This window comes from Marmota marmota, unplaced genomic scaffold (assembly GCF_001458135.2).
Source record: "Marmota marmota marmota unplaced genomic scaffold, marMar, whole genome shotgun sequence".
Taxonomy (NCBI): Eukaryota; Metazoa; Chordata; class Mammalia; order Rodentia; family Sciuridae; genus Marmota; species Marmota marmota.
Window position 1 is genome coordinate 21,941,332 of NW_026000185.1, and position 21,065 is coordinate 21,962,396.

Sequence of the window (21,065 nt, forward strand, 5' to 3'; positions counted from 1 at the left end):
AAATTCAGGAACTTTTCAGCCATATGTTATTCCTTCTCTTCCTTTTACTTTATGGGGCCGAGATATAATGTTTAAAATGGGAGTTTCTCTGTGTACTGCTTTTGTAGAAGAGGCTCAACAGGATTTTGAATTGAGGCCATTGTTGAAACAGCAGATAAAATGACTTGGAAAAATGAAGAGCCTGTATGGGTAGAACAATGGCCCCTAACAACAGAAAAATTACAGGCTGCAGACTTGTTGGTTAAGGAACAACTTAATTTAAAACACATAGAACCTTCTAATAGTCCATGGAATACTCCTATACTTCTTATTAAAAAGAAATTAGGTAAATGGAGATTATTACAAGATTTAAGAGCTATAAATGCTACTATGGAGGATATGGGTTCCTTACAACCAGGACTCACCTCTCCAGTAACTGTCCCTAAAGGATCTCATGTTATGGTAATAGACTTACAAGATTGCTTTTTTACTATTCCATTACATCCTGATGATCATAAAAGGTTTGCTTTTAGCCTTCCCTCTGTCAGTTTAAAATGGCCATATCAACGTTTTCAATGGAAGGTGTTGCCTCAAGGTATGAAAAATAGTCCTACTCTCTGTCAAAAAATATGTTGCATCAGCAATACAACCAATAAGAGATAAATATAAAGATGCCTATATTATTCATTATATAGATGACATATTAATTTCTCATAAAGATGTTCAGTTGCTTCATCATATATTATTAATATTGACACAGTCCTTACAAAATTTTGGTTTAATCATTGCCCCAGATAAAATTCAGCAATCACCTCCTTACAATTATTTGGGTAGAATTATAAATACTCAAACTGTTTCCCATCAAAATTTAAAATTACAGATTGATCATTTACAAACTTTAAATGATTTTCAAAAACTTTTAGGAGATATTAATTGGATTCATCCTTTTTTGAAACTTACTACTGCAGAACTTCAACCCTTATTTGATATTTTGAAAGGAGACTCTAACCCACACTCTTCTCGTATTTTGACAGAAGAAGCTAAATTGGCTTTAAATAAGGTAGGAGACGCTACTAATAAACAACAATTACACATAGTTGATTATACTCAAACTTGGGATTTTCTTATTTTACCTACTCCTCATATACCCACAGGAGTATTATGGCAGTCAGGTCCTTTAGAGTGGAAACATATGCCAGTTACTTCTAAAAAGGTTATTTGCTCGTACCCTACTGTGATTGCTTTATTAATAATAAAAGGAAGACATAGAAGTAGAGAGTTATTTGGGAAATAAATGCATAATTTGGTGATTCCTTATTCTAGAGATCAATTAAATACACTTACGGAACATTCTGAAGATTGGCAAATAGCTTTACAGGGATATTGTGGTCATATTAAGTTTCATTTGCCATCTCACCCTTTGTTATATTTAGTTAAGAATCACTCTGTTATTTTTCCAAAATTGTTTTCTTATGAACCTTTATCTCAACCAGCAGCTTTAGTTTTCACTGATGGCTCCTCAAATGGACGAGCATCTTTAGTTATTAATGATAAAACTTATGTCCAACAGACAGAGGAAACCTCTGCTCAGAGGGCAGAAATAATAGCTGTAATTATGGCTTTTACTCAATTAAAAGATCAAATGTTTAACTTATACACTGATTCTCAATATATTGTGAAAATTTTTCCTCATATAGAGACAGCTTCTCTCCCTCAGCATAAGACTACAATTTTTCATTATTTAAAGTTTTTACAGAAGTTGATTTTAGATAGACAACATCCTTATTTTATAGGGCATATTCAAGGACATCCTAACTTACCAGGAGAATTGTCACAAGGCAATGCATTGGCAGATTCATTAACCAGACCCCAAATTCTTACTGTTCAGGAAGCTACAGTTGGTCATACTTTACATCATCAAAATGCTTCTGCCCTTCCATAGCAATTTCATATCCCTAGGGAATCAGCTAGAACTATTGTCAGAAATTGTCAAACCTGTCCATCATTACTGCCAACTTTACCCATGGGGGTTAATCCTCATGGTTTAAGACCTAATGATCTATGGCAAATGGATGTTACTCATATTCCTTCATTTGGAAAACTAAGTTATGTTCATGTTGTTGTTGATACTTTCTCTCATGTGATTATTGCCTCAGCAAGAACTGGGGAAGCATAAAAAGATGTAGTGCAACACTTGTTTATTTGTTTCTCATATTTGGGAATGCCTAAAGCATTAAAAACAGATAATGCACCAGCTTATACTTCAAATGCTTTTTAAAAATTTTGATATGTTTAAAATTTCTCATTCTATGGGAATCCCTTATAATCCTCAAGGACAAGCTATAGTTGAGAGAGCTCATCAAACATTGAAAGCTCAAATTACTAATATAAATAGAATATAAATATAGTTCTCCTCATCATGTCTTACAACATGCTTTGTTTGTGATTAATCATTTTAATTGTGATTATAAAGGAGTAACTCCTATGTTAAGACATTGGGAAAATGAAAAAAAATGTCAGCAAAATCCTTGGTAAAATGGAAAGATCTTTTGACAGGTAAATGGAAAGGACCTGATGTATTACTAACTTGTGGGCGAGGATATGCTTGTGTCTTCCCTCAGGACGCAGATTCCCCCATTTGGATTCCTGACAGACTGATTCGACCCTATGTCCAGCTTCCGGACCAGAAAGCAGAACAGATCATGCCCTCCAAGTCTCCGATACTTCCCACCATTGACCACAGTGCCTGAGGAAGATTTGATGACTACCTTGATTCCATCTCTCTCCCGAATGAACTTTGATGATCCTCAATCCTTATTCAGATGAGCATCTTCTACAAGATCTACAGAACTGCCAACTTGGGGACAATTAAAATGATTGACTCATCAAGCTCGAGAACTTATTTCTACTCAGTCAAACCCTTGCACTCCTGAGACTATGTTTGTTGCTATGCTAGCTATTCTGGCCTGTCAGGTAACCAATGTGTCTTCTGAATATTATTGGGCATACTATACTGATCCACCTTTATTTCATCTAACTACTTGGGGAAAAGGAGATATCAAGGTATTTACCAATAATACTAATCTTCTGGGGGGTGAATCTAATTCTTTTATTAATCCTATATCAACTCAAAATTTTAGTTTTAAGGGTCACAGTAATTTACCTCCTCTTTGTTTTAACTATAATGTTATTCAAACTGTGAGTTGTATACCACTTAATTATAGAACTTTTATGACAAATTCTCCAAATGAGGAAAGAGGTATAAGGGATATTTGGAAACTTTCTATTTTAACTCTAAATTTTCCTGATTTTAAAGAAAATTTGCCTTCAGAAAAGCCCCCCTCCTATGTTTCAAATTTCTGAAAAAGCTGAGTCCCATCTTGATCATTCATGGGTAAGGATAGATAGACAATTTGGATTTCCAATCTGGCATAAATGTATGTTTATTGAAAGAGGATTTAAACTCTTTCCAAAAAATTCTTCTTTTCCAATATATGATTTTTCTATTTCTGAACCTGATTATGATGCTTGTAAACTTTTATCATCACCATGGTATACTCCTCGAGAACAAACTATTAAGAGTGTTCCACTTAAGCCCATGAATACATGGTTCTCAGCTGGATGGGTCACCCCTTTATATTTTACTAAAATTAAACAACATTATCAGGTTTATACAGAACTTTATAGGTTATTGGATTCCTTAGACATAATGCATATGAATAGGCCTTTTTCAGCATATGAGAGTTATTTTGTTATGGCTTGTGTAGGATCCCCTTATGCAATATTACTTAGAAATCAAGGAACACTAAAGATTTCAAAATTAGAGAATGAAACTTATGATGTTGTTTGTGAAGGTTGTACATTAACAAACTGTATTGATCCTAGTATTTCATATTCTAATTTCATTTTAATTGTACATCAACCTTCTTATATTATGTTGCCTGTTAAATTAGATTCTATTTGGTATGATGATCCTGGGTTACAAGCATTAGATTTAGTTAATCAAGCCCTAATTAGACCTAAACGTTTTGTAGCTGCTTTAATTTTAGGAATTTCAGCATTAATTGGTATAATAGGGTCCATGGTTGCTTCCACTACTACATTAGTTAAAGAAGTTCATACTGCTCATCATGTAAATCAGTTGTCAAAAAATATTTCTACTGCACTTATGATTCAAGAACGTAAAGATAGGAAGTTAGAAGCTAGAGGAGTATGGAAAAACACTAATTTAACCCTAGATATAGAGAAATTACAGGAAAAGATTAAAGACATTAGTCAGGCACGTACTTCAGAAATATCCATTCCAGAATTAGCTGATACTTTTGTTTCTAAATTGAATTCTTTAGTTTTTAACAAAACCTTATTTTCTATTTTAATTAATAGTGGTATAAGTATTTTAATTATTCTCATCCTTATTCTTGTCCTTCCAGTCCTCTTCAAATTGCTGAGTCATGGAATTCGTTCAGCCCATCTGGAACTACAGTTACTTCATTTAAAAAATAAAAAAGGGGGAATTGATGAAGGTGATCCCCCACTCACTGTCTTGACAGGGTCACAGTGAGAATAAGTGCTGGCAAAGCCACTCTCCCACTGTCTTGACAGGGTCACGGTGAGGATGAATGCTGGCAAAGCTGCGCTGGTTGGTGGGAAACTGAAACCATGAGACCCTTTTTTATGTAATTGGGACTTTTCATTTTCATGCTTATGTTCCTGACAGGAGGCATGAGTATGTTAAATGCCAAACAAATTAAATTTCAGATGGCTAGAACATAACAGGTAGTTCATGCCTTGAAGGCTGTTCTACTACCCCTCAGCATATCAAGGACAAAGTAGAAGGCTGTTCTTCTACCTCAGTACATTGAGGACAAATCTGATAATGGACAACAATCATTTTCTGAAAGGTCATGAGAATTTTAGGCACCACATTGATTATATCAACTAGAACCCAAGCTCATATTTCCGGCCTCTTAGAAAACCTAATTATTATGCTGATTTTACAAAGCCCACCATATGTAGCCTCATTCCTGATTGAGCAAAGTTATATTATACACTTAGGAAAGTTAAAACATATAAAGATATATTCTTCTCTTTTTATAAACCCCTTTTTACTTTATATAGGGATTTATGATGAGCATAGTTAATATTGGCGGAAAGTGAACTAATATTTAGAACTTACTTTCTATTGAGAAAGATTATAAAGATATGAGAACTAGTGCACCTTGACTGAGAAACAAAGAAACTCTTTGAGAAAGCAGCTCAACCAGTTTTATGAGAATAAATTTAGGAATTAATTAAAGTAGCTTTATAAGATGTACTTTTAGAATAATGTTAGAAATATTATCCTATTTAGATTTTTGGTTTAGAAATTCTTAAGTTTTTAGTTGTATGGGCTTCTGATATGTTTTAAGAATGATTTATAAACTTTAGGATATTTTAAGTATAAGATTTAAGGGTACTTTTTTAGATGGGAATTTTAGATTAGAAATAAAGTAAAGGTGTACTTTAAACTTAAAGGTTAATGATAGGTTAGGAGAATTAAAGTCTGGTTATGTAGTTTGGCATTAGTTAATAAGAAAATAGCATATCTTGGGGAAAATAGTAGATCTTGGGAAAATCTGAAAAATGTAAATTAGTGACACATTTTATTAATGATTCTGTACTCTTAATAATTAAATAACTAAAGGTCATATCCTGGAAAAATGTAAATTTATGTTACATTTTTTGTACCCCTAATTATGGTTAAGGAAATGTCGTGTCTTGGCAAAGTTTTAAATTGTATAATTAATGACGTATTCTGAATTTCTAATGATGAGAAAAATTGCAATAAAAGATGACCCAGAGAAAGCTGCATTAGAGCTCTCTCTCTCTGGAGATTGCTCCAATGGAACGACTCCTGTCTCATCTTTTTGCAGATGCCACTCATCCTTCAGGACTCCCTGGACCCTGCTAGGGCAGGACCCTGGCACATAGGGAGTTTTTATAGCCCAAATCTAATGGGGTCTCTGGGTCTTCAAGCTGCCTTGTTGGCACAATGGGGGTTAAGTGTTCAGCTTTGAATGGGGGCTTGGGTGTTTGGGCTTGAAGCAAACAGGTGGTAAAGAACCAGACAGAGGGTTTGAGAAGCCAGGTCATCCTGTAGCTAACTTTGTTTGGCATGCCCTGCAGACAACTTATTCAGTCTGTCCTGCACCTAATACCCTCAATTCCACTCTTCATTCAAACTCTCTCCTACCTGGGTGTCTCTGAAACCAGCTGGCTTCTCTCTTTACCATTCTCAAAATATTCCAGCTTTCCAAACCAGCTTAAATCCCACTTCTCCCACGCTCTGAACAAAGGAGGCCAAGGGAGGACGGTGGCCCATTGTTACCAGATTTCCCTTTGAGAGCAGTCAGATCTCTCCAGGTTTAAACACCTCAACTTTAAATACTGATACTTGAAATTCTTATGAAACTGGGAGGGTAAACAAAACACACATATACCTCCTTAGGCCCAGAAGGCAACTGGTAAAGTGCTCTCTTATGATAAAGGTAGTTCACTCTTATTCAGGGGTCACCATGCTCCAGACACCTAAGTGATTTGTCAGAAGGACAACACACAACAGTCCCACTACCAGCCAGATCCAAGAAAGTAGGGCTCTGTAAGGAGGAGAAGGGGGTCTGGCTGGAGGGGGCCCTTAGGGTCACTTGCTATGACTCTCCAGACATAGGATGAAGAGAGGACCCAAAAGGGGCCAGAAATGAGGGGGAGCATTAGATATTGGGCTAAGAACAGAGACATGGGAGAGGCAGAGCTTGAGGGGATCTTGTGGAGAGGGATGACAAGAGTAGGAGCGCCAGGCTTAAGCCTGGAAATGTGAATAGTTTGGCCACCAAGGGAGTGCACATAATGACTGCCGTCCCTCTGGTGGTCAATAACCCCCTTTCTTTCCAAATGGCTGCGTGTGAGATCAGGATATGGAAGATATATTTGGAATCTGTATATATAGAGAGGGTTTTTCCCTCCACTAGCTCACATGCCCTTGTGACAGCTAGGAGTTCAGCTTGTTGGTTGGTGGTATTGGGTGGGAGAGGTTTTGCCACTTTAACCCCATCGTATATAAAGGAGCTACCATCTGAGAACCAGATGAGGTCCGAGGAGAGCAGGAGTCCCTCAGAAATGGTAGTAGGGCAGGGTAAGATCATCTCTAATACCTCCAGGCATTTGTGGATGGGCTCTTGTGAGGGAGAAGATGGGAGCAGGACTGAAAAAAGATGGAGGGATTTTCAAGGAATGAGACAAGGAGGGATAGAACCCTGGAAGGAGGAAGTGACTGTAGCCCCTTGTAAGTGAGGAAATCCTTCAGATGGTGAGGAGATGAGACGGTTAGCGGGGAGCCAAAGGTAAGCTTGTGTGCTTCTTTCTTGAAGTCATGGGCTGCTGTTAGGGCTCTGAGGCATGGGGGTCAGCTCCTGATGGTGGGGAAAAGTTGTTTTGATATGTAGGCCACTGGTGCAAATGTGGGGCCATTTTCCTGACCCAGAATGCCCAGACTTTGTCCCTGTTTTTCATGTACATAGAGAGTGAAGGGTCTGGAGAAGTTGGGGAGATGCAGGGTGGGTGTCCAGAAAGGGCTTCCCTACCACTGAGGGTAGGGGTTCATCCTGGGGGCCCTTGGCCAGATTATATAGCAGCCTGGTGAGGAGGGAGAAATTAGGAATCCAGGCCCTGAAGTACCCAGCCAAACCCAAGAAGGAGAGTATGTCATCTTTGGTCTTTGGTTTAGGTATAGACACAATAAGTTGTTTTCTGTCTACTGTAATGGCCTTTTTCCCTTGAGAGATATGTGACCTCTTTACATGCTCTTTTGTGGAGAGGCCCAATATCCCTTTAAGGCCAAGAAAGTAGGAGAACTGTGTCATCTGTTGAGCACCCTTTGGATGGGCTAGAAGAATTTGTAGAGGTTTGCAAGAGGTGCAGAGAGCAGGATTGGATCGGAGCAAGAAGAAAGCCTGGAAGAGATCCCTTAGAATGGAGGGATCCAGGGACCCAAAAAGGGGCCATCTGCTTTGGTTGTCTAAAGGATAAGTGGGCCAGGCCTGGGTGCTATAATTGATCCAAGAGGCATTGTAGGGGAGAGTTGACTGGCAGAGAGGACACATTACCCATGTAAGGAGGAGGGAAGAGGACACAGATAAGGAGAAAACTGATTTATTGGCAAAAGGGGTGTCCACACTAGAGCCAAAAAATCAGGAGTGCCAACGTGGCAGGTTCGAGCTGCAGAGATTGGTCATCACCAAATCCTGGCAGTCAAATCTCTCTTCCTGGACAGAGCCGAAGCCATGGGAGACCTTGGCCAAGGTTTTTCAGGACCCCTCCTGGAGAGACCGGATACTCTCAGGGCCAGAAAGAGGGGAGAGGCAGGGCAAGAGAGAGGAAGAGGAGGGTAAGCATCTCTCTAGTGGCCAAGTCTTAAAGGTGAGAGGACTAGGACTTCAGGAATCTGCCCAAGGAAGGAGTCCCTGAGGTCCACTGTAGACTTAAAGGCTGTGGTGGGGTGCTTTCCTCCCCGCAGGTGGGCAAAGAGATTTGCTGGATGATCAACATATTGCAAGAGGGTGGATTCGGGGCACTGGGGGTGAAAAGATTGGAGGTTGGAGGCCAAGGTTTGTCCAAAGAGGTGTGGACTATCTCAAAATCCCTGAGGAAGGACAGTCCAGGTTAAAGGCAAAAAGATATCCTTTAAATCTATGACCAAGAAGTGGGTGGCAGTGTGGGGGATCATAGGACCCATTGGGCTTTTTTACCGCCAGTATGGGAGTATTGTAAGGGGAATGAACAGGATGGAGGTACCCTTTGTTAAGAAGGTCCTGAATAATAGGTTGTAGGCCCAGAAGAGCTTTTGTGGACAGGGGGTATTGAGCTTGATTAGGGAAAGTTTTGGGATCTTTAACTGGTGAGCAGGAAACGGTGGAGGGGGTGTGGGTATCCCATACAATCGGGTCAACCAGGTTCATAAGTAAGGGGTCTTTTTTAGTATGGTGTTTCATGTCAGCCTCACAAGTGGAGCAGAATGGCCAGTCTTCTGTCAAAAGGGCCAGAAAAGATGAACAGGTCAATTCTGGGGCCTGACTGAGTCCAGGAGCCCAGATGTTGATTGTTGTATTGAATTTAGAGAGAATATCTCATCCAAGCAAAGGAACTGGACATTGGGGCATAACTAGGAACATCTGAGAGAATGGGAAGTTGTCTATGGAACAGAATAATAGGGGAGTCTTTTTTGGATAGATGGTCTTTCCTCCTACCCTGACAATAGGAAAGGTGGACAGCACTGTTTGCCCCCAGAATTCTGTCAGGACTGAGAAGGTAGCCCTAGTGTCAAGGAGAAAGTCAACCTTGCACCCATCCACCTGAATCCGCACCCTGGGTTCCTGTCTATTCATTGTTACAGCCGGGGACAAGGACCCAAGGCTCCATCAATTGATTGTTATGCCCAGAAGGTCGGAGGGTTCCCTGGCCATAGGCCTCCTATGGAATCTAGGACAGTCAGAGCCCCAATGACCTTGTTGTTGACATTTAGGGCATGGGGTACGTGGAGTGCATGCTGCGGGGCATACCTTGGCCCAATGTCCCTCCTTGCCAAACTTGAAGCAGGCACCCTGGGGGGTTTTGACCTGTGGTGATGGGTGGCGACCCGAGGAAGCACCCTGCAAGGCCTGGGTGAGAATCCGAAATTTCTCAGTCTGGAGGGTGGCAGGGCCTTGTTCGAGCTTTTTAAGTTTGGCCCAGATGTCAGGGTAGCTCTGCGAGAGGAAATATGTCATAAGGACATGATGGCCATCTGGGGTTTCAGGATCTAGGTTACTGCTGAAGGGCTTTTGTAAGCCAATCCAGAAATTCTGATGGGGTCTCTTGTAACTTTTGGAAATTGACAGACTTATGTGCCGCTTTTTTGAGCCCAGCAATAATACATGTGGAGAATTGGTCCCTACTCTGTATGCCAGCGTGTGTATAATTCCAGTCGGGAGTTTGATCTGGGACAGCAAGTGGCCCCAGAGGGTGATTGGGATTAACTCAGTGAGTTTCATTTGCATGGGCTCTGGCAAGTTCCCAGACTCTGGTATGTTCCTCAAGAAGGAGAGTATTAGCCAATAACATATATATATATATATCATGGTGAGTGAGGCTTTTAGCCCAACCCATTGAAACTCTCTTCTGTGGTGAATGAGCCCAACCTTCGCTCGAGTTGCGTGAGGTCATTCATAGAGAATGGGACATGTACCCAGATAATGCCCTCAGGTCCAGCAACCTCTCTTAAGGGGGCCATGGTTTGTGGGACTAGGGAGCAGGACCTAGTTTTGGGGGAATAAAGGTGTCGGCTGAGTCAGAGGGAGCACCTGAAGGGCTGGTCGGAGCCGATGGGGGAGGTTGGTAGGGAGGGGGGATCATCTGTCAGATAGGTTGGGGTGAGAACAAAGAAGAGAAAAAGCCTCAACATAGGGGATCTCCTTCCACTTTTTCGAGCGCTCACAGAAGTTAAATAGATCTCTGAGAATTGCAGGATCTAGGGATCCTCCTGGGGGCCATTGACTTTGATTGTCTAATTGATAGTAAGGCCAATCTTGTGTGCAGAATTTAGTAATGGGGAGTCTGCAGGGTGGGAAGAAGAGGCCCCATAGGTCAGGAGAGGGACAAGGGTGGTTAAGAGAGAGAGAGAGAGAGAGAGAGGAGTGCCTGTTATTTCACCCCTCAGGACCTCCCACTCATGAACCGGGTTCCAGAGAGTCCACTGTGACCATGAAGGTCATGGTGGGGTGCGTTCTCTGCTCCAGATTTGGCATCAGAGGTTTGCCGGATGATCACGGTCAAAGCCCCTGAGTATAGCCCATCTGAAGTTCGATACTCGATAGGGGAACTCACCTACTGAAGAACCAGTGTTGTGCAAGTAGTAGCAGGCTCAAAAGAGTGGACAAGGATGGCAAGCCTTGAGAGAGGGGGCCCTCGAGCAGCGAGGCATTTCCCCCTCCCGGGATTTGGCACCAATGAAAGAACAAACAAGGCTTGTCATCAGAGAAAATGCCCATTGATTGAGGAACAGCTCTGCATATTTATAGAGCCGGGGGTGGTTTGACAGTTATGACAGTTTAATGGTTGAAGGTTGACAGTTGGCATGGGGTGCTTTCTGATTGGTGGGTAAGGATCATGTGAGCCTGCAGGGCTAGTCTGATTGGTGGGTAAGGATCATGTGAACCAGAAGAGCTGGTCTGATTGGTGGGTAAGGATCATGTGATCCAGCAGGGCTAGTCTGATTGGTGGGCAAGGATCATGTGATCCAGCAGGGCTAGTCTGATTTGTGGGTAAGGATCATGTGAGCCAGCAGGGCTCACCATTGGACAGCTCTTCTCAGGAGGTGGGGAAGTTAGTCTTTGGAGCCGGGGCAACTCCTAACAGTTAGAACACAGTATATTTTAGTGTTGGAAATATATTGTTCCAGGATCTTCTAGCTTTCAGGGTTAGTGTTGAAAGATCAACCTTTAACCTATTTGGTATGCCTCTATATGAGATTTGCTTCCTTTTTCTTGTGGCTTTTAATATTTTCTTCTTGTTGTGTATGCTGGGCATTTTCATTGTAATAGTCTTGGTGTGGATCTTTTTAACATTTGGCGTCCTGTAGAATTCAAGGAGTTAGATTTCTGTTTCATTCTTCATCTCTGGAAAGATTTCCAATATTATTGCATTGAAAAGATTGCTCATTCCTTTGGTTTGGACCACAATACCTCCCTCCATCCCAATCACTCTTAAATTTGATCTCTTTATGCTATCCCATATCTCTTGGATGTTCGGTTCCTGGCTTCTTGTCAGTCTCTTTATGCTGTCTACGTTCTATTTGATATGATATACTCAGTCTTTGTTGTCTGATGTCCTATCTTCTAAGTGGTCTACTCTGCTGGTGACACTCTCATTTGAGTTTTTAATTTGGTTTATCATTTCCATCTCAGAGGCTTATATACAGAAATTCCTTTGATTTATTGGTGTTGATTTTATATCCTGCTACTTTGCTGAATTCATTTACTAGTTCTAGAAGTTTTCTGGTGCATTTTTCTGGGTCTTCTAGGTATAGACACATATCATTGGCAAAGAGTGCTCATTTAAGTTTTTCTTTTCCTATACATATCCTTTGATTTTCTTTGTCTCTCTAAGTTTTCTGACCAGTGTTTCAAAAAGTATGTTGAATAGAAGTGGTGAAACAGAGCATTCCTGTCTTGTTGCAGTTTTTTGAGGGAATGCCTTCATTTTTCTGTGTTTAGAAATGTTGGCCTGAGGCTTAGCGTAGATAGCCTTTATGATGTTGAGATGAGTTCCTGTTATCCCTAGTTTTTCTAGTGTTTTGAACTTAAAGGGGTGCTGTATCATGTCAAATGCTATTTCTGCACCTATGGAGATGGTCATGTTTCTTGTCTTGAAGTCTGTTGATGTGATGAACTACATTGTTTGATTTTCGTATGTTGAAACAACCTTGCAGAGCTGGGATGAATCCCACCTTATCATGGTGCAGATCTTCTTGATATGTTTTTGTATTCGATTTGCCAGAATGTAATTGAGGATATTTGCATCTATATTCATTAGAGATATTGGTCTGAAATTTTCTTTCTTTGAGTTTTGAGTTTGGCTCTCCCCCCTCCCCCTCCCCACACCTGGGTTCAAGGGGTCTCGCCCCTATGGGGGGTGTCCCCTGGACAAAACTGGGTGCAGCCGTACCTGATCTCCCCCTTGCACCTGGGTTCAAGGGGTCTCGCCACTAGATGGGGGAGTCCCCTGACCCTGGGTACTGCTTTACTGGAACTCCCCCCACCACCCAGGTTCAAGGGATCTCATCCCTAGAGGGGGTATCCCCTGGACCTTGGATGCAGTGGTACTTGACCTCCCCCCAGCACCTAGTTTGAGGGGTTTTGCCCCTAGAGGGGGGGAGTCCCCTGGACCCTGTGTGCAGCCGTACCTGATCTCCCCCTGGCACCCGGGTTCGAGGTGTCTCATCCCTTGAGGGGGGCGTCCCCTGGACCCTGGATGCAGCCATACCTGATCTACCCTAGGCACCTGGGATCGAGAAGTCTCCCCGCTACAAGGGGGCGTCCCCTGGGCCTGGGTGCAGAGGTACCTGATCTCCCCCCAGAACCCGGGTTCAAAGTGTCGCGCCCATACTGGGGGATCCCCTGGACCCTGGGTGCAGTGGGAGTCCCCCAGACACCCAGGTTTGAGGGGTCTCACCCCTAGAGGTGGGCCTCCCCTGGACCCTGGGTGCAGCCATACCTGATCTCCCCCCAGCATCCGGTTTCCACAGGTCTTGCCCATAGAGGGGGAGTCACCTGGACCCTGTGTTCAGCCATACCTGATCTCCCCCCTGCAACCAGGTTCCAGGGGTCTCAACCCCATAGTGGGGAGTCCTCTCAACCCTGGGTGCAGTGGAAACTCACCCCGACACCCGGGTTTGAGGGGTCTCCCACTAAAGGAGGGCATCCCTTGGACCATGGGTGCCCCAATAGCTGATCTCCCCCAGCACCCGGTTTGAGGGGTCTCGCCCCTATAGTGGGGGGTCCTCCTCGACCCTGCATGCGGCAGGTGCTCCCCCTGACACCAGGGTTCGAGGGGTCTCGCCCCTAGAGAGTGGAGTCCCCTGGACCCTGGGTGCGGCCGTTCCTGATCTCCCCCCTGCACCCGGGTTCGAGGGGTCTCACCCCTAGAGTGGGGCATCCCCTGGACCCTGGGTGCAGCCATACCTGATCTCCCCCTAGCACCGGGTTCAAGGGGTCTTGCCACTAGAGGGGGGCATCCCCTGGATTCTGGGTGTGTCGGTACCTGATCCCCCGGCATCTGTGTTCAAGGGGTCTCTCCCCTAGAGGGGGGAGTTCCCTGGACCTAGGGTGCAGCCGTACCTGATCTCCCCCCAGCACCCGAGTTCAAGGGGTCTCCTCTGGAGAGGGGGGAGTCCCCTGGACCTTGGGTGCAGCTGTACATGATCGCCACCCCAAACCTGGGTTCAAGGGGTCTCTTCCCGCAAGGCGGGAATCCTCAAGACCCTGGTGTGGCCTTACCTGATCTCCCCCAGCACCCGGTTTCCAGTTTTCTTGCCCCTAGAGTGGGGCGTCCTCTGGACCCTGGGTGCAGCCATACCTGATCTCCCCCCCCAGCACCCAGGTTCGAGGGGTCTTGCTCCTATAGTGGGGGGGTCCCCTCGACCCTGGGTTTGGAGGGTGCCCTCCCACACCCGGGTTCGAGGGGTCTCGCCTCTAGAGGGGGGAGTTCCCTGGACCCTGGGTGCAGCAGAACCTGATCTCCCCCTGCACCCAGGTTCGAGGGGTTTCGCCCCTAGAAGGGGGAGTCCACTGGACCCTGGATGCAGTGGTACCTGACCTCCCCGCAGCACACGGGTACGAGGGGTCTCGCCCCTAGAGGGGGTAGTCTCCTGGACCCTGGGTGGAGCGGTACCTGATCCCCCCCCCCCGCACCCGGTTCGAGGGGTCTTGCCCCTAGAAGGGGGAATCCCCTCGACCCTGTGTGTGGCGGGAGTTCACCGGACACCCGGGTTCGAGGAATCTTTCCCCTAAAGGGCAGCGTCCCCTGGACCTTGGAGGCCGCAGTACCTGATCTCCCCGGGCACCCGGGTTCGAGAAGTCTCCCCACTAGAGGGGGCCGTCCCCTGGGCCCTGGGTGCGGACGTACCTGATCTCCCACCGGAACCCAGGTTTGAAGTGTCTCGCCCCTAGCGGGGGGAGTCCCCTGGACCCTGGGTGGAGTGGGAGTTCCCCCCCACACCCAGGCTCGAGGGGTTTCGACCCTAGAGGGGGGGCGTCTCCTGGAACCAGGGTTCAGTGGTAAACTCCCCCGGCACCGGGGTTTGAGGGGTCTTGCCCCTAGAGGGGGGAGTCCTCTGGACCCTGGGTGCGGCCATACCTAATCTCCCCCTGGCACCCGGGTTCGAGGGGTCTCACCCCTAGAGTGGGGCTTCCCTAGACACTGGGTGTGGCTGTACCTGATCTCGCCCCTGCACCCAGGTTCGAGAAGTCTCCCCACTAGAGGGGGGCGTCTCTATATCTGATCTTCCCCTGGAACCTGGGTTTGAGGTGTCACACCCTTAGCAGGGGGAGTCCCCTGGACCCTGAGTGCAGCTGTACCTGATCTACAACCTACACCTGGTTTTGAGAGGTCTCGTCCCTAGAGGGGAGAGTCCCCTGGACCCTGGGTGCAGCCGTACCTGATCTCCCCCCAGCACCCAGTTTCAAGGGGTCTTTCCCCTAGAGGGGGGTGTCCCCTGGACCCTGGGTGCGGCTGTACCAGATCTCCCCCCCTGCACCCGGGTTCGAGGGGTCTCGTCCCTAAGGGGGAAGTCCCCTGGAACCTGGGTGCAGGCGTACCTGATCTCACCCGGGCACCCGGTTTTGGATCCCTTGGATCCTTGTTGCAGAGGTACTTGATCTCCCCCGGTACCCAGTTTCTTACCCTAACCCTAACCCCAACCCTAACCCCAACCCCAACCCTTAACACTTAACCTAACCCTAATCCCCACCCCTAACCCTAACCCCTAACCCAATCCCCTAAACCCCAACCCCCAACCCCAGACCCCAGACCCCGACCCCTAAACCCTGACCCCTAAACCCTGACCCTCTAACCCTCTAAAACTCAACCCCAACTCTAACCCTATCCATAACCCTAACAACAACCCCAACCCCAATTCTAACCCTAACCCCCAAAACATAACCCTTAGGATGGTTAGTTGTAAGGATTAGGGTTAGGGGTTAGGGTTTTGATTAGAGGGTTAGGGTTAGGACTAGAGTATTAGAGTTACGGGTTAGGGTTAGGGTGGGGTTAGGGTTAGGTTAGAAATTAGAGGTTAGGAGTTAGAGGTTAGAGTTTAGGGTTTAGGGTTGGGGTTGGGTTAGGGGATAGGGTTAGTGTTAGGGTTGGGGTTAGGGTTTAACCAAAAACCCTAACCCTAAACCATAACCCTAACCTTAACCCCAACCACTAACCCTAACCCCTAACCCTCAACCCTAACTCTAAACCCTAAACACTAACCCTAACGCCTAATCCTAACCCCTATCTCCTAACCCTAATCCTTGGCCCTAACCCCTATCCCTAACCCCTACCCTAACCCCTACCCTAACTCCTGACCCTAACTTTCAACCTAACCCAACCCCAACCCTAAACCCTAAACATTAATCTAACCGCAACCCTCACCCTCACCCTAACTACCCTCACCTTCCCCTCACCTTCCCCCTAACCCTAACCCTCACCCTAACCCTCATACTCACCCTCACCCTCACCCTGTCCCTCACACTCACCCTCATAGTGAATTTCATAGTGGCTCAGAAGCACTGTCATTATAGAAGTCTAGTTTCCTGGATCACCACAAGGAACCCACCAAACTTGGGTCTTGTGTCATCATATATACCCAATACAACATTCTGCAAAAACAATTTTCTGAAAATCCTGAGTAATGGAAATAGGTTTCTTTTTTTTTTTTTTTTTTCAATTTTAAAGTTACTTTGATAGTTAATAAAAATTTACACAAGAAAGTAAGGAAAAAAACAAGAAGATTGAATGCCTAGGCCCAGTGCCTGGAGATGCGAGTCCCTAGGCTTTTCTCAGAAATGTATACAAGGACGTGACTTCTGTTCTTCCTTAATCAAGTACCAGGAGTTTAAGTTCCACCAAGGACAACTCTAGTTTTGTAGAACAGATTGATCTCCAAGGTGTTCTCAGCCACTGAGAGTCCCTCCAGCTAATTACAGCCTTGAACCCTAAGATGCAGGCTCTGGGGCAGCACAGACCCCTCTGCATTAAGGATGTAACCACTGCCCCGTGCGCTCAGTGGGAGCTGTAGCTCTCCACCTGACCTTCACCGTAGGACCGCTGCGCCCAATCAGGGCTCTGAAGCTGCCGGTGGATGGCGCGTTCCAGGGAGCCCCCGCCTCCCGTATCTGCAGCTGCAGCAGCCTCAGCGTCCTGCCCAGTGCCTGCCCCTGTCCCACCTGCCCCGCCTGCCCGCTCTCAGACACTGCAGCGAGTTAGGAGCCCCACTCACCTGGGTGGAGGCGCTCACGACGGACAGCAGGTAGACCGCAGCATCACAGTGAGCTAATGGCGTGCACAGGAAGAGCAGCAGAAGAGCGAGAGTAGTGGTAAGTGCGCCTGTGTCCGCACAGGGGTCTGCCATTGCGCATGTGCGACCCCCTTTCGCCTCCCTGAGCCTCAAGTGCAGGGTCTCTTTCCTGGTGGCGCTCTGCAGTCCCGCAGTCCGAGCTGGGGTTCCCTGGGGAGTGCCCCCCCCCCCAGGTCTCTGTTGCTCACCCAAGTGGTATTAGGATACCATACTAAAGATGTTATATTAGTATAAAAGTCACAGGGCATATATCAATTTTGTATGCTACTATATGGATATCACATTTGTATTAAATGTCACAAGGCAGTTATTACATTTGGTTTAGAAACTATAATATGGCTATGATATTAAAATTAAAGGCCACAGAGCAGCTATTATATTCATTTCAGATGCTGGAATTAAAAGCCAAGGATATTTTATAATTTCTGATGTTAATATTAAAGACCAAAGGTTAGTTAATATATTAGTATCAAAAGCTACACTATCCTAAAGACCAAGGTGCACCAATTATTTTTAGTTTTATATACTCTACTAGGATGTCACAGTAATATTAAAGTAGACAGAATAGCTATTAAATTAGTTTTAGATAGCATACAATGAATATCATATTGGTATTACTTGCCAGAAGGCAAGTAATATCAATTGTAGGGCAAGTATATTAATTGTAGATGCCATGGTATTGATATTACATGAGTACTAAAGGCCTCAGTACAGCTATTATATTAGTTTTAGATACTATATTGTGGATATTATGCAAGCAAGAAAGGAACTTATTACATTAGTTCTAAAGGCAACACTATGGCTACTATATTAATGTTAAAGGACATAGAATAGTAATTATATTAGTTTTTGAGGTCACAGTATGGGTACTATATTAATAAAAAAGGAAACAGGTCAGTTATTAAATTAATTAGTTGCTATAGAATCTATATCATATTAATATTAGAGGCCATGGGGCAACTATCATATGAGCATTAAATGCTATATTAAAGATGTTAGGTTAATATTAAAAGCTACAGAACATTAATATATCAGTTTTCAATGCTATTGTATTGATATCATGTTAGTACTAAAGGTCACAGGTCAGTCATTATATTAGTTTTAGATACTATAGTATGGATATTATATTAAAAGTAAAGGACAAAGAGTACCTGTTACATTAGTTTTAAAATGTATAATACCTGTACTGTATAAATTATAATTGCCACAGGAAAGCTATATACCATAGTATGGATATTATATTAATATAAAAGGCCACATTGTAGCTATTATATTAGTTTTAGATTGTACGGAATAGATATTATATTAGTACAAAGTTCCAGAGGGCAGCAATTGTATTAGTTTGAGAATCTATAATACATGTAATATATTTGTTATAATCACTACAGGCCAGCTATTTTGTTAGTTTTGAATACTATGGTATAGATATCATATTTGTACTAGAGGCCACAAGGCAGCCATTATGTTATAGAATAGGCCACAGTATATGTATTATATTAATATTAAAGACCACAGGGCAGCTAATATCTTAATTTTAGAGGCCAAATTATGCATATTATGTTAATATTAAAGACCACAGGGCAGTTATTATTTCAGTTTTGTGACCAAAGTATGGATATTATATTAATATTAAAAGCCAAAGGATATTTATCACATTGGTTTTAGAGGCTGTAATATGTATATTATGTAAGCATTGAAGGCCACAAGGAAGATAATATATTAGCTTTAGAAGCTATAGTGTGGATATCATAATAGTCTTTAAAGCTATAGGGAAGCTATTTTATTAGCTTCAGATGCTACATGTGGATACTGTGTTACTAAAAAGGACAAATGAACAGCTAATATGCTAGTGCTAGGTGTTACACTAAGTATATCATATTAGTATAAAAGACCACAGAACAGCTCTTACATCCATTTTTTGATGCTATAATATGAGTATGATGTTAGTATTAAATACCACAGGGCAGCTATTATATTAATTTTAAATTATATATATCACATTAAAATTAAAAGCCAAAGGATAGCTATGGTATCAGTTTTCAATGCAAGAGTATGGTTACCACATTAATATGAAAGACCACAGAGCAGCTATAATATCAGTTCTGAAACTATAGTATGAATATATTATTATTAAAAGACAGGACAGCTACTAAGTTTGTTATAGATGCACTAGTATGGATATTATATTAACACTAAAGGCAATTGGACAACTGTTACATCAGTTTTAGATGCTACAGTACACAGGGCAGATATTGTATTAGTTTTAGATGCAATAGTATGGATATTATAGTAATACTGAAGTTTCAGGGTAGCTATTCTACAAGTTTTGATGTAGGAAAGACGTTACATTAATACTAAAGGACATAGGGCAGCTATTACATCAGTTTTAGAAGCCAGATTTTGGATATAGTAGTAAAGGCCACAGGATGGCTCTTATAGTAGTTTAAGATGCTATAGTATACATATTATGTTAGTATTGAAGGCCAAAAGTCAACCTTTTTTTAAAACTTTTGATGCTGTAGCATGGATATCATATTAATATTAATGGCCATAGTGCAACTATTATATCAGATGTCAGATGCTACTGTGGATATTAGTAATAAAGAACTCAGAGAAGGTATTACATTTGTTTCAGAGGCTGATATATATATCTCATTAACAAAAAGGTTAAAGTTCATCTATCTTATTAGCTTTAGATGCTGTAATACAGATATTACATTAATATTAAAGGCCACAGGACAGCTATTATAACAGTTTAAGATGTTAAAGTGTACATGTTTTACAAGTGTTAAAGGCCACAGACTCACCATTATATTAGTTTAAGAGACTTTAGTATGGATAGTATGGCTATTGCATAATTATTCAAGGTCACAGGGCAGATATTATATCAGCTTTAGTTGCTAAAGTATGAATATATAACTATTAAAATCATATTACACTTAATGTATTAATTTTTGATTATATAATATGGATACCATATTGGTGTTAAAGTACACATGACAGCAATTAGTTTTAGATGCTATGGTTTCCACATTGTGTTAATCTTAAAATCTTCAGGGCAGCAATTATATTAATTTTAGATTCTACAGTGTGGAAATCATATTAGTTATGAAGGCCACAGAGCAGCTATTATATCAGTTTTAGATACTACAGTATTGATACTGTATTTGTATTAGAACACAGGACAGCTATTATTTCAGTTTTATTAGCCACGGTATGGATGTTATATCAATATTAAAGGCCATGGTGCAGCTATTATTGATTGTAGATGCTATTATACTGACATCATATTATTATTAAAGGCTGAAGGGTAGCTATTATATTATTTTATAGGCTATGTCATGAATATTGTATTGGTATTCAAGGCCACAAGGCAGTGATTATGTTGGTTTTAGGATGATATGATGTAAATATAATATTAGTATTAGAAGACACAGGGCAGCTATTACATTAGCTTTAAATGATATAGTGTGAATATCATATTAATACTAAAGGCACAGGGTAGTTATTATATCAGTTTCAGATATTCTGATATGTACATTATATTAGTATTAAAGGCCATAGGAAAACTATTATGTCTGTTTCCGATGTTATGTTTTAGATTTTATGTTAGTATTAAAGGTCATAAATGTTAGTATGTACACACCCACCCAGTCACAATTAATACCAATAGAATAGCTGAACTGTGGCCTTCAATATTAATATAGCATACATAATATGATCTTTAATACCAATGGAAATACTATATTAGTATTAAAGGTAAGAGGGCATATATTAGTTCTAGATGTTCTGGTATGGATATCCTATTAATATTAAATGCCACACGGCAACAATTATGTAAGCTTCAAATGCTATAGTTTGGATATCATCTTAGTTAAAAGCAGCTATTACATTAGTTTTGTATCCTATAATACAGATTATATATTAATATTGAAGGTCACAGTGCAGCTAG

At 42.7% G+C, this 21,065-nt stretch overlaps 1 protein-coding gene across 8 annotated transcripts in view; it reads left to right on the forward strand.

Annotated features, from left to right (window-relative positions):
* The window catches only part of LOC107146991 (endogenous retrovirus group K member 7 Env polyprotein-like), a 26,451-nt gene extending 20,590 nt beyond the window's left edge, over positions 1 to 5,861 (forward strand). For 4 of the 8 annotated variants that reach the window (XM_048789856.1, XM_048789862.1, XM_048789855.1 and 1 more), the window contains exons 4-5: positions 948 to 1,039; positions 2,601 to 5,861. In XM_048789856.1, the coding sequence (XP_048645813.1) occupies positions 3,326 to 4,540 (1,215 nt within the window). In that variant the 5' untranslated portion in view covers positions 948 to 1,039; positions 2,601 to 3,325 and the 3' untranslated portion in view covers positions 4,541 to 5,861. The remainder of the gene's footprint in view (positions 1 to 947; positions 1,040 to 2,600) is intronic. The other 4 variants (XM_048789858.1, XM_048789857.1, XM_048789860.1 and 1 more) reach the window with 2 other exon arrangements.
* The last annotated feature ends 15,204 nt before the right edge of the window (positions 5,862 to 21,065 follow it).